Genomic DNA, 13316 nt, shown 5'->3' on the forward strand with positions numbered 1-13316 from the left:
ACGACGCGGTAGTGCCAGCGGTCGACTTGCTGGCCTGCTGGGGCGGATCATGCTCGGGGCGCGCGCGTCGGACACCTTGACGACCGGGTCTTGGACGATGTCAGCGTCGCGCCCATTTCTGGACTCTGGAGCAAACGCGTTCCGGAAGGCGTCGTGCTCGGGCCGCCCGGCCGCTGGTGGCGCCTGGCCGTGCGTGCGCAGGCGGTGAAGAACGGTCACCCCACGCGGTGGCAACTGCGTTCACGGAAGGTGAAGCTGCCGAGGAAGACAGATACGTATTTTCCAGGAAGCAACAACGCGGATTCCAGAAACAGAACGCTGGAACGAACAACGCGCTGCGATACAATCTAGTGCTGGTAAACTAAAGACAGATAAAGGCATCCACATGATGAGGCTGAAAGAGTTGAAAATTAAAACTACCAGCCGCAACGATATTCTTATGTTACAACTTACAAAAAGAAGCGCATATAATCACACATCAAGCTAGCCCAATCTTAGGGGTAAAAATGTACACAGGCTACAGAGATAAAAGGAACCCAACAATCTGAACCTCACCGCGCAGTATGCAGTTTCCAGACTCTTGTTTTGCTTCACATTCACTGCACTGCATTTGGTCTATTTCAACATAAGCTTCTAAAGTTGTGTACAATGATCCACCTCAATCTGCACAGTTCTAGGCTTCTAGCCGAATCTAATACGTACATCACAGACCAGGGCATTTGTACCAGAAGGGCTATAATTTCTCCCCATGCTACAAAACTTTGCATGGGATCAACAAAAAATCTTAATGAAGCATATGTGTTTCATTGCTCGGTACAGCGCCTTTGTCACACTATTTATCCCAACGGTCTTCTCGCATGCCAAACTCCCATTTCTGAGGGAGGGGGCCATATATGGAGGAAAACTTCGCCAAGCAATTTGTTCTGATATCATAGTGCTTCTGTGTGTTTCGGCTGATTGCGACGGAAGAAAGCTTGGATGTGTCAATAGCCCATGCCGGGTGGACATACTCCACGGTCCTGGAGGAGCTTGCATTCGCATATAGAAAATTCATCAGCAGATCCTCACAGTTGAAGTTCTTGTGCACATAGTCCCTCCCTTCACGAGCTTCCTCACTCCAGTACTTCTTGAACGCAAACTCACTGTCCATGAAAGCAGCCCCTGTGAGGATCAGATTGTATCCCCTCTTACCCCTAGCGTATCTCTCATTCCTGTATTGTAATGGGTTGCCATCAATCATCCGAGGGTAAAAGCCCACCATCCGCTCAGGGTGTTCTCTCCAGACCCTAAACCCTTTCTCCAAGTCACTGCAGGTCATCATAATATCATCATCCAGTTCAAAGACAGCTCGGGTCTTTATCAGAGGATCAACCCTGAATCTATTGTTGAGAGAGTTGATCTCTTCAACCCGTATCCTGACAGGAACAGTAGAATCAAAGGCATCACTGCTTGGAGGGTTACCTTTGTTCCAAACGACAACTATCTCCCTAACAGACTCACATCTCGAGTAGTGTTCAACAAATAGCTTCAAGTTCCAGAGACGAGCTTCATATGTCATTGTGACCATCGTGAATTGAGAGTGTTGCCCTTTATATGTGTACGCCTCTTCAGCACCAATGCCGCTAAATAAGAAATGCACAGCAATGCACACATTCACGATACCAATTAGAGCAACTACCCAAAAGAACAGCATGTTGGACCAAGTTTTTTCATTGAGTCTTGTTTTGGAAGCAGAGAAATATCTGCTGATATTGGTAGAATATCTGCGGACTTTCTGGTTGAAGCGGTGCACAGGCAAGATACGAGACAATTCAGTTCTCCTTGTCTGAAAAACCCAGAAGCTTGGAGGAATGTAGCAACTGATCGCACCTTTCACAAAACCCACAAAAACAACAAGAGCAATTGCTAACAAGAAGCCTATGTAACCAAAGAGAGAACGTCGTGTTGACTCGCCTGAAGGGACACGATCACCATCCATTACAGCAATCCATCCACCGGATGCAAGTTGTTGGGCATCCATGTGATGGTATCTCATGCCATTCCATGCATTTCTACCTTTCTTAGGCTCTTCAATCCCAAGTTTTACTGGGACCTCTTTATATTCTTCCTTGGTTAGCTTTTCAACTCTGTACAACTTAACCTTCCGCCCATAGGTACCACTGCAATCCTGACCAGGACGATACAATGAACCTTCAAATACAAAGAGCCTCCCACCATTTCGAGCTCCCAAACTTTTGTCCGATTTGTAAATAGGGTTTTGCTTGTGCTCAGTCCAAGGACCAAGAGGAGAGTTACTGTACCAAATCTCAAGCTCTGCATTCTTCTCAACGCCATACCGTGAAAAATCAGAAGCAAATAACCACCAGTATCCATCAAATTGGACTAATGAGGAATCAATGAGTGGCTTGTTGACAAGCACCTTCTCCAATGTCCATTCAAGGGGAAACTTGGTAGCACGATAAAGGCGCAGCTCCTTCTTTTTGTTTCCTTCTGGCATCATGTAAATCTAAAAGAAAAAAAAGTTAGTTTACTTATATCTTCAGAAATGGACGCTGTCTTTATCAATATGATGGATAAGGATCTACCTCGTTCTCGTATTTGAACACAAATGGATATGACAGATGCCATGCCTCATCTAAAGCAATGCCAAGAAACTCCCATGTTGCACCTTTATCGAAACTTCTTGCAACTCCAATATCACCTTGCATCGAGGTTGTTGTTTTTGTTTCAAAGAAGAGAAATAGTGTATCCCCCTACAAGATGCGTAGTACAATATCAGACTACGAACTTCAGAAAAAAAGAAGAGCAAAAGAAGGCACGGCATGTTAGTAGGGGAAAAACATCCCTTGACGGTAGTATCTTAAACTCAGTCAAGAATGCTACTCATTGGATGATTCAGCAAATAATTGTGATGAATGTATTTCTGGGTTGATAAAATAGCATTTGCAAAACTTCCTTATCTGGCTTGGTTTGCATATTCAACCAAGGATCATGATTTTATCAAGTAGATGCCAATGAGGCAATGAAACCTTTCTACAAATCAAGTTTTACATTAATGGTTTCAAACATTCAATGTACCTAAGAAAGCATGTAATGGTATTTCCAACAATATCGTAATCCTTCCCCCAATTACAGTTCTCTGGGTCATCATAAGCTAGAATTTGCTTTGAACCATGCTAGCTTACTGGCGAGTCATGGAATAGCAACAGGTGTGCGATGAACTTAACTTTGCATGCCTTGGCTAAGTTACACACTATTCTTCACACAATACTAATAAGGCACTGACAAAGAAAATGCTATCCAGGTAACCAGCTAAACAGGTAAGTCAACTACTCTAAGCACCCAAAAACCCAAACTTCAAGTCCTAAAAAATTCCCCTGTAGGGGAGCTGAATTAAGGAACCCAGTTACTGTCACCAATTCAGTTAGTCAACTTGAATTTTACCTATTTTGCTGCTCAACGATTTGCTACCATATCTTAGCTAATTTGCAAACCATTGCTACACCCACACACAGTAGAATTCTTTTTTGAACGAAAACACAGCAGAATTCCACCCCGGGTAAGAGCGGCAGCACAGAAGGCAACAGCGCTCACCTCGACGTAGAGGAATGGGTCGGCGACGAAATTGCTCGGGTACCCCGCCTCCGTCGGGGTCGCGCAGGTCAGCACGGGGTTTGCCACCGGCCACGCCGAGCTGTTCCCGTTGCTTCTCCCTTCCTGCCCACCAAAATTACACACCAGTAAGCACCTCCGGCGTCATCCCAGCACACGGAAGGCCGCAGCCCAGGAGAGAGCGCCGCACGCCACCCACCAGCTCGATGGGCCGTAGCTCGAGCGGGCTGCTGCCGTAGAACATCCCCACCGACCACGACCCCTCGCCGTCGGGGCGGCACCCGGCGGCGCCGGAGTCGGGGAGGCGGAACGACGAGACCACCACCCAGAAGTACAGGCCGCCCACGACCGCCGCCGCGGCCGCCGCGGCCAGCAGGAACGAGGCGGCCGGCGACCGCGCGAGCGCCGCGCGCATGCTGCTGGTCGGCGGCCTCATAGCTCCCCCTCGCCGCGCAGCCATGCCCCGCCACCCCGCGCCCGTAGCATCGACCGCCCGATCGGATCCCGGGCTGGCGCCGCGCGGAATCTCCCCTCTCGCTCCCCCAGAGCCCGCCGAGCTGGATCAGCCTCCACTAGGGAATTAATTTAAGCATGGGAATGCGAGGCGGGCCAGGCGCCGGCGGCCGGCACGGCAGGAGGGGTTAGCGGGTGATTGACGCGCGATTATGGTTGGACAGAGGGGGATTAGCGGGCAGCTTGCAACAAGCCAGAGCTGCTTCGCTGTCCTAGCGCTAGCGGCGAGCTGCTTTGTGGGGGAGGTTTTGTGTGACGACGGGGGCGGACGGCTCGGGGTCGGGGTGATCTGGATGCGGCGTTTGGATGCTTGGACTTGTAGGTTGAACCGAAGGGGGAAGAGGTTTTCCAACAGGGACGGCGGCGACGGCATGTTTGACCAATTGACCGGAACCAGCACGAACGTTTTTTTTTTTTGAAGTGGGAACCAGCACGAACGTTGGTTCCCTTTCTTCTTCTTCTTCCGCGTTTCAAACATTCTTCTCTGAGAGAAAATGCTAAAATCCTTCATTTTTTTCCGAACTGGAGATTTTTCTTTTCGCCATAACAGTGACGTATCTGGAAAGAAGCGACAATTGGCCTTTGTCCTGGTATATTTCTGATGTTCTGCAGCTTCCAGGCCGTGCCCGTAAGCAGGAGGGAAGCTTCGCTTCACGAGAGCTTTGACCCGGAAGAACAAAATTTCAGTCAATCCAAGCGCAATTTAGCCCTTGAATTTTGGGCCGAGCACAGTAAATTTTCACGAGAACTTGTGTCTAAATGTATCAGTACTACGTATGGTCAAATATTTACATTACCCTGATGGATCGAAAAACCCAAACAGGAATGGATGCATCCACCATTTACAAAGGCAAGAACCTGTAATAGTACTTGCTACACACTTTCAGTTGTTAAGACAGATCAGGTTCTCCACAGAATGCATCAGGTTCAAATGACCTTGCAGCAGTGTCACTGTATACTCCAGGGATTGCCCTCCCACCCGTATTTTCATACGGTTCCTTTGGGTTCTCAGTGTTGACATATAGAAGAATGCAGAGGATCAGGGAGCCTGCCAGACCCACCAAAGTAAACTTCACTCTGTTCAGCACAGGCTTGACCTGGAGCATAACAAAACAGGGTAAAAAATACAGTGCTTAGCAGGCATGCAAAAGATTCTTTGCAATGATGCTATGATGTTGAGTTTTTTTTTTTGGCACAACAATTTCAAATGTTTCAGAGAAGGACTGTGCCAGATAGCACCCACAAATGTAGATCCAGAGCATGATTCATAATGCAATCATATCTCCGAAGGATTTTCACAGCTCATGCCATGTGCATGTACTAATATTGATTTCCTAAGCTTTATGGCATAGAGTTGATCCTCAATACTCCTAGAAACACAAAGCACGAAGCTTACTAATAACAAAATAATTGAACATTTAAGAAGTCAATTAGGACAGCTTACAGAAAATGAGCCTAGAAGCCGATCTCGAGCTAGAACTTCTGGAGTTTTAACCCATATCTGCCAACAACAAGAAACGATGTTAGAAACAAGAGCTAATTCTGCTGCTTAAGGATGGGTTAACTATACTGAATTCCATACATACGAAAATCCAATCAGCAGTGTACGTATAAAAAATCGCGTCAGCAAAGTGGGAGACCAGGACCCATCTGGAGTCAAATTTTATGGCCATATTAAAAATACACATTAAGACGACTGCCTACATGTCACATGACGAAAATGACTCCACATTTCTATATCATTGTTTAACTGCCAAGGAAGCATTTGTCGTAGTATGTCACAGCAGCAGATTAACACATCACCACTTTTTATGAACTGAATATCAGTAACGTCAGGCTTGATAAAGATGAGCGAGAGAGCAATTACTGCAAAAATTGTTCGGTGGCACTGGTTATATTCCTGATTGTGTGATTCAGGTAGCTTTCCTAGATCATCCTATGTTATTTTACTAAAAGGATCATGGCCTAACCAAGCAAGTTAGCTTTTGATGATATACGGACATCTCATAGCAGAGTTCAATCACAGAAGAGGGAGTGAGTTTTGCTAACCAATTTAGTACTAGATCAAATACCAGAAAATGACGCGATCAACAGAAACATCTCACCTGTCCGTCATACCATCCCGTCTCCTCATCTGAATCAAACACGATACGGATTTCAGACTACTGCAACACAAAGTAACAGGAAGGCGAACAAATTCGGATTCCTCACACTCCACCGTGGCGCTGAGCAGGCGGTTGCCGACGTAGGCCCACCCGAGGTACATCCGCACCACAGCGAGCGTGACAGCGAGGATCCCGGACCCCGTGGCCCCTAGCGCGAGGTGCACGGCGTCGCCGCCAGCCCCGCCGCGGCCCCCGAAGGCGGCGACGGGGAGCCCGACGAAGAGCGCGAAGGCGGCGCCCGTGAGCGCGAGGCGGGAGCAGTAGACGCGGAGGTCCCCCGCCGCCCAGGAGAAGGGCAGGGAGGACGCGAGCGCCTCGTACTCGTTCACCGGCCGCTGTTCCGGCGGCACCGGGCACCACTCGGTCTCCGGCGAGGAGGAGCTCCCGTTCCGCGACGGCGGCGGCGTCGCGAGGCAGCGGTGGCGCGGAGGCCGGGGCCGAGCGACCCGCCGCGCGCCGCCCGCGGGGGGAGCGGAGCCAGGGTTTGGGGGCAGGGGGAGCGGGAGGAGGCGCGCTTGGAGGGGCGGGGAGGGGAGGGAGGCGGCCATGGGGAAGGGAAAGCGGGCCGGGCTGCCGGAGCGCGGGTGCTGTGAGCCGGGAAGCAACGGCTCGGCGGCGTCGGTTTCGCTCCCTCGTCTCGTGGGTCGTGGCGTTTGCGTGGCCGCCTCCTGCTCTCCACGTTTAGCAGTTGGCACACTTCGACTCCGCAGTCAGACGCTGCTGCTTCTCGGCACTGGAGGAAACCGGACCGAGATCTCGACGTGAGATCTTTTCGGCCTTAGGTGGGCCATGCGGCCCACTAGCGCGAATGCGACCATGGGATACCGTAATCACTTCGGGCCCATCTGACCCATTGACCCATTTGAAAGGAGCACAGTAGTAGGGGCGGTAAAGAGTCCAAAATTTTGAACTAGAAAAACTAAGGGCCGGGTTCTAAAAAAATCAGGTTGTAATCTTATACAATTTTGAACTAAATAATTTAAGGATCTTGTTGGGCTGTGAAGAGGCCACAAGGGCCATGGCCCATTACCACCCCTAAGCACAGCAGTGTTTTTATTTTTTATTTTTCAAAAGGCACAGCAGTGTTTATATTGTAATTATGTTTCATGTGATGTGCTCCTAGGTATACAACAAGTTCTGGTTTCGTTGGAAGGGAATGTGTTCTTTAGGGTGCAAATTGGCAATCCTTTCCGGAAGAGAAGAGGATAGGAAATGTGCTTCTTTTATAGTGCAAATTGGTGATCTTTTCCGAAGGAGGAGAGGGCGGCGCCAGCATGAGAAGCTGGTGCGAGAGGGACTGAGGGGGAGCGCCTTGCTCCACATAAGGGGCGGCTCGTATGGGCTAGGGGTACATGAGTCATTTCACGTTCAGATTTTGTGTTGAAAAAAGATGAAAGAAATATTTTAGCAAACAAATTGTAACGGACTGGTATTTTCAGATAATATTTGTATATATTAGTGGTATTTTATGGAGGTGAACGTTTTCGATGGTGTTTTACGGAAGTTATGATCTTTCACTAGTAGAGAACCAATTTTCCCTCCCAATTTCCCAAAGCAGATGCAAATATCTACTCCCAAGTTCAGTTCAGTACTGATCGGACGGTGATGTGTCGACACGGCAGAAAACATCTTTCGAAAAAGGTTGAACTGAACTGTATTTAATTTGGATCGTATCGGGAAAAGCGGCATCCTTTACCTCTAGGGCGGACGCCAAGCTGCCACGACTCTGTTGGAACTTTTCTACTAAGTTCCAGATTCCAACAATAATTAATCAGTTAAACATCCTAGCTTAGCTACCGAATCGCACGATTATTACCACTTTGTTTAATTTGATGCGATTTTTGTGACCGAGTTTTTTTTCCTGCCCAAAAGCCATTTGCGGAGATAAGAGGAAATGACACGCATTAGTCTTAGTCGTTCTACAGATGATGCCAGATGCCTGCGTGTGTGAGTGTGATAAGCAGCCTCGCTCTCCGGTCTCCAGCACCAAATCTTTTGAAGCAGGTTTAGATGGCAAATATTGATCTTCCAGACGTTGGACAACTATATATAGGTTCTTACGGAGTAGGTAAGATGAGTGAGGAGTTGTTTGGTTCGATGGGCTAAATTTTAGTCTATGTCACGTCAAAAAGAATTTTAGTATTTAAAAGTATTAAATAAAGATTAATTATAAAACTAACTGTAGAACCCTGGGGCTAAATTGCGAGACGAATCAAATGAAGTATAGCAATCTATGATTAGCGGATGGTTACTGTAGTATCACTGTAGCAAATTATGGATTAATTAGACTCATTAGATTCATCTCGCGAATTAGCACTCAGCTGTCAAAAAAATTTATAAATAGAATTTATTTAATATTTCAAAATAGTAAAAAAAATTTGATGTGACAGGGACTAAAGAAAATTTTTGAAAAACAAACCAGGCCTGTGTTGCGTTCAAAAAAAAAGTTTATAAATGTGGCCTGTCACGCTCTTGTCCTACATGGACTTTAAAAGCGCTTATAGCATTGCCAAAGTAGTGCGTGTTAGTGAACCAAACGTGCCGTCTCATTAAGAATATCTGCTTTTTCATCGTGACGCAACCAAGCATGCAATCCTTCACAGTGGAGCGCTACTCATTTAACTCCACTACTACTCCCTTGTCCACGTCAGCTCTTGCGCAATTAGCACCCCTGCGAATCCAAACCGCTAATCCAATGCAGCTGCGCAAACCAACGGCAGATCGCGCGGGATCGTACCGACCCGCCGCGTCCGAATCCACCACAGTGTCGTGCGCTGACCGAGGAACCAAAGACCTGCCCGACACCGGGGCCCACATGTCATCCTAGCAGAGCGAAGCGTCTGGGGTGAGCGTAGCACCCGACACCCGCGCTCCCCAGGTGCATGCACCTTCCCCACCTTTCCTCCCCCGCAGCAGGCAGCACGCTGCACGCTATAACAACAGCTGCCGCGCTGCGCCTCCGCCTCCTCCCCCAATGCGTCAAACACTTGACCTGCACACCGACAGCGGCGGTGGCGTGGCGTCCCAATCCAGTCCACCCGCACCCACCCAATGCTGCTGCCGCGAAGGATCCGGCTGCTTCTGGTGAGTTCCCTTCGCTCCCTGGCTTTCAGAATCGCGGTTCAGGTCTTCTCCCTCACCTTCATCCCCCTCACGGCTGCTCTGTGCTTGGGTGCGGATCGCTAGCTAGGGTCTTCTTGGCTTGAGAAATCTCGGTCCTTTCAGTCGTCAAGGAAGGTGAGCTTGGAGGAGGGCGGTTTCTTGTTTGTAAGGCATGTTTGCTGGGGGTTGGGGATCCCGTTCAGTGCTTTGATGCTACTAGATGGATGTTCTCTTGCTGCATTAGTAGTAGGATCCTTGGATTGCGCGCAAAGAGAAGTGTCACGGGTGAAAAAGGGTTCGCCTAGAATATGGTGTTTAGTTTGCAGGATTGTTTGTTGTATTTAGGTTTTTGTGCTGAGTTGCAAGATGATCTCGTCAGGGTGATTCTGAATTTTATACGAGTGTGCGGTTTACATTGCCCATCACCCCCAAAGAAAAAAGAGGACACTGTGTAGCGCCAAAAAATATCTGAATCCTGTTTGCGTGTGTAACCGATCAGTAAGAAAGCGATGGCATAGTCACGCGCTGGGACTGATTTGGCAGTGAAATTCAGTGTAGAAATGGATGCCCAACGGGTTAGTGAGAATGCAAAAGCAGCTCACATCAGTCTGAAACTCAGATCCATAGCTGGAGTGTGTGTTCTGTACTTCTGTTAACCGTATGGTCTACTTCATACTGTGAATTAGCAGACTACGTTACGTTGATCTGGTGAACGAAGACCAGCTTTTTCTCTAGAAGTGGACAAAAATAATCTGATAATAGGTCTTTATGTGTATAATGGGGGATAAACATGAGCTAATGCAGCTGCAGTTTACATTTGAATATTCGATTTACACACTTGCTTTTTACTCTTAACAATAGTTTGAACTCAGCTGTGGACTTCGTTTATCTCAGCTTACCTCCATTGTCATTTGTTTACTATCAAACTGGTAGCGTTGCTATGATGAATAATTACTGAGACGTATTGTAGTGACTGCAGTAGTAAAGAAGTTATTTAAATACTCATTACCACGTCTACACTGAGAACACGATTATCTGCATTATAAAAGGCAAATGAAAACGCTAGTGTCATCCTAATCCTACTGCTCTGCCTCTTTATCCTTTTAGTCAGTGTTTGACTTTTTTTTTTGTTGATTCGTCACTGTCACACTTATTTCTGAAGATTTTCTGCTACCATTTTTCTATGCTTATCTAACAATTTTGTTCCTGTTATTGTCATCTTTCTTTAAAAGAAAAGGTCTTGTAGCTGTTTTCGTAAAGCCACCAATGTACCCCAGATATTATGTGGTCATCATTTTGTACCTGCTTTTTCTGCCTTACAGTAGAATGTATGATGATCATACAAGTTAATGTGATAACTTGATTGGTGCTTCATCTTCTAGGTTGAGAGGCCATGACACGGAATTTAGCAGTAGCAGATTATATTACAAGGAGCATTTGAGTAGCTGAAAGAATCACCTTCAATGGAGCTTGAAGCCACTCCTGACGGTGAAGTATTCAGCTCAAATGATGAGATGCAGGAGTTGTGGCCTCTGGGAGAAGTAGACCCAAAGAAAGCAAGGTTTCCTTGTTGCATTGTCTGGACTCCTCTCCCTGTAGTTTCTTGGCTGGCTCCCTACATTGGGCATGTGGGGATTGCCCGGGAGGATGGAACTGTCATGGACTTTGCAGGTTCGAATTTGGTGAGCGTAGATGATCTTGCTTATGGTTCTGCGGCAAGATGCCTTCAGCTTGATAGGCAGAAGGTATGCATAATGCTCAATCACTCATTCCCTCCCAGATTTGTGTTTCTATATCAAGATTTCAAAGACCTTTAGGACCAGGGGATGTAAGGTGGGATCCTGAGTTTGCTTTGTGAAAAATATCATTACTAGCTTTCAGAATGCAGAGGGTGCCCGACTCTGTTCCACACCACATCGCTGTTTCATATAGTAAGTTTGTACCTTCAATAAGCAAAAAATGATTAGTACTCGTTTAGTTTTATACCATGCTACTGAATTTGAACTTAACATGGTGTAATCATGGCATTCATTTTGGTACGCTTCTCCTCTAAGTAAGCTATAATCATCACTTGTTTAGTAGGATAATGTGCCAGGGATAACATATGCTTCTCTGTTTGATATCATATCATTTTATTAGGTCCACTTTTGCTGCACTTTCCTAGTCAGTCAGTCACATTTTTCATGTAACAGTCTGAAAATGGTTCGCAGTCACAGCCTCATTTGTGCAGAACAATGCTGATTAGTTATCAAAATGTTCAGTAGTATCTTGGTATGCCGATATGCTGATTATTTTTCTTTGAAACGAAACTATTTTACCCAATTTGGCAAGCTTACCTACTGACAATCTACCCCAGTTCTGTTCTGTTGTCCATACTCTCTTCAACATTACCACCTAGCCTTGAATAGCTGAACCTGTGCTGACTGCTGCTTGTGACGATCCAGTGCTGCTTCCCAGCCAACCTCGCGGAGCACGTGTGCGCGAGGTCCCACGAGCACTCGGAGGCCGGGACGGCGATCTCGTGGGACGACGCGCTGCGGTCGGGGGCGCGGCGCTTCGAGCACAAGTGCTACAACCTCTTCACCTGCAACAGCCACTCCTTCGTGGCCGACTGCCTGAACCGGCTCGCCTACGGCGGCTCCGTGGGGTGGAACGTCCTGAACCTGGCGGCGCTCATCTGGCTCCGCGGCCGCTGGCTGGACCGGGCGGCGGCCGTCCGGTCGTTCCTCCCGTTCGCCGCCGTCTCCTGCGTCGGCGTCCTCATGGCCGGCTGGTCGTTCCTCCTGGGCATGGCCGCGTTCTCGCTGCTGCTCCTCGGCTGGTTCGTGCTCGGCGTCTACTGCTTGAAGGGCCTCGTCGGCTGAACCGACACCGACTCGCACACAATTAGCCGGGGAGGCAAACTGGGAGAGCCTGTTTTGATAAATGGCGACCGGGATTTAAATATATACAGTAATTTTCAGAAACATTTTAGAGCAATCCTCCTCGTTCGAACAAAATTACATTGGTACAAACTAAAAAAGTGTGCTGAAAAATACACTGACGTAGTGCTGTGTACATCATGAATAGAGAGAGACGCAATGAAGTTCCATGGGGTACGTACGGGACCCGATCGCCGTAGTGCGTAGAAGACTCGATCTCCATGGATGGGTATTGGATCCGACTCCCGTTCACGTGTGCTGGCGCTCCGCCATAAAGCGTTCCTGAGCATCATTGAGTGCACGGATCGCTCGGCCGGCGGCCGGCATGACGGAGCACGGGAAGCAATGAGTGACCTGGCAGCCGGAGACATCGAATGAGAGGCCTGGCCACGGCCAGGAAGCAAACGTACGCGCGCGCACGGACCTGTGCGCTTCTCGGTCCGCACGGCAAGCATTGCTTTGCCCATGCAAGCAAGGCAGGGAGCCCCCGACTTCCAAGGAAAAATCTCGTGCTTGAGAACGCATTCTGGGGTCCTTAATTTTGCTCCAAGATGCCATCAACGTTCCTAGCAAAGCGCATCACGAGAAAGGAGAGACCTAGCGATGTCCCCTGCAAGTTTTTTGGATCAACAATTCAGTTTAGAAACGGACCATTGAACTGATCATATGACTTTGATACACTTTATTCTAAAATAGAAATGTCGGTAGAAAAAAACTCATTCAATTTTTTTTTGAGATTATACTCATTTAGAGTATAATGTCCAAAACTCATTTAGTCTACCCCAACTTGCTTGGGATTAAAAGGCTTTGTTGTTGTTACTCATTCAGAGTACAAAAAATGTGATCAACACAAAAATGTCCAAAACTTTGCTTTCACAAACCTTCTCCAAAACACAAGTACGCTGAAATTTGTTTGATTTTACTAGATGATTTTGCACTACAAATCCGTGAAACTTTGTAGCACACTCCTCGCCAAAAAAATAAAAAAAATAAAAACCCTCAC

At 47.6% G+C, this 13316-nt stretch overlaps 2 protein-coding genes and 1 pseudogene across 5 annotated transcripts; 1 reads left to right on the forward strand and 2 right to left on the reverse strand.

Moving 5' to 3' along the window:
- Nucleotides 1-386: 386 nt before the first annotated feature.
- On the reverse strand, nt 387-4416 carry LOC120697986 (glucosamine inositolphosphorylceramide transferase 1-like). The gene is made up of 4 exons (XM_039981392.1): nt 3812-4416; nt 3595-3717; nt 2586-2753; nt 387-2506 (listed from the first exon to the last, which is right to left on the reverse strand). Exons 1-4 carry the CDS (start codon nt 4070-4072, stop codon nt 833-835), a joined length of 2226 nt encoding a protein of 741 aa, XP_039837326.1. The 5' UTR covers nt 4073-4416; the 3' UTR covers nt 387-832.
- A 400-nt stretch (nt 4417-4816) lies between these two features.
- On the reverse strand, nt 4817-6977 carry LOC120697987 (annotated as a pseudogene).
- Nucleotides 6978-9219: 2242 nt separating this feature from the next.
- Nucleotides 9220-12481, forward strand: LOC120697988 (protein REVERSION-TO-ETHYLENE SENSITIVITY1-like). 4 transcript variants are annotated; one of them, XM_039981394.1, is made up of 4 exons: nt 9220-9374; nt 10775-11137; nt 11267-11323; nt 11837-12449. In XM_039981394.1, the coding sequence occupies exons 2-4, from the start codon at nt 10856-10858 to the stop codon at nt 12254-12256; spliced, it is 759 nt and encodes a 252-aa protein (XP_039837328.1). In that variant the 5' UTR covers nt 9220-9374; nt 10775-10855; the 3' UTR covers nt 12257-12449. The 4 variants fall into 4 exon arrangements, with proteins under 4 accessions (XP_039837328.1, XP_039837330.1, XP_039837329.1 ...); XM_039981395.1 differs by lacking the exon at nt 9220-9374 and adding an exon at nt 9381-9527 and having other exon boundaries at nt 11837-12481; XM_039981396.1 differs by lacking the exon at nt 11267-11323 and having other exon boundaries at nt 9221-9374.
- The last annotated feature ends 835 nt before the right edge of the window (nt 12482-13316 follow it).

The sequence above is a fragment of the Panicum virgatum genome, chromosome 3K (assembly GCF_016808335.1).
Source record: "Panicum virgatum strain AP13 chromosome 3K, P.virgatum_v5, whole genome shotgun sequence".
Classification (NCBI taxonomy): domain Eukaryota; kingdom Viridiplantae; phylum Streptophyta; class Magnoliopsida; order Poales; family Poaceae; genus Panicum; species Panicum virgatum.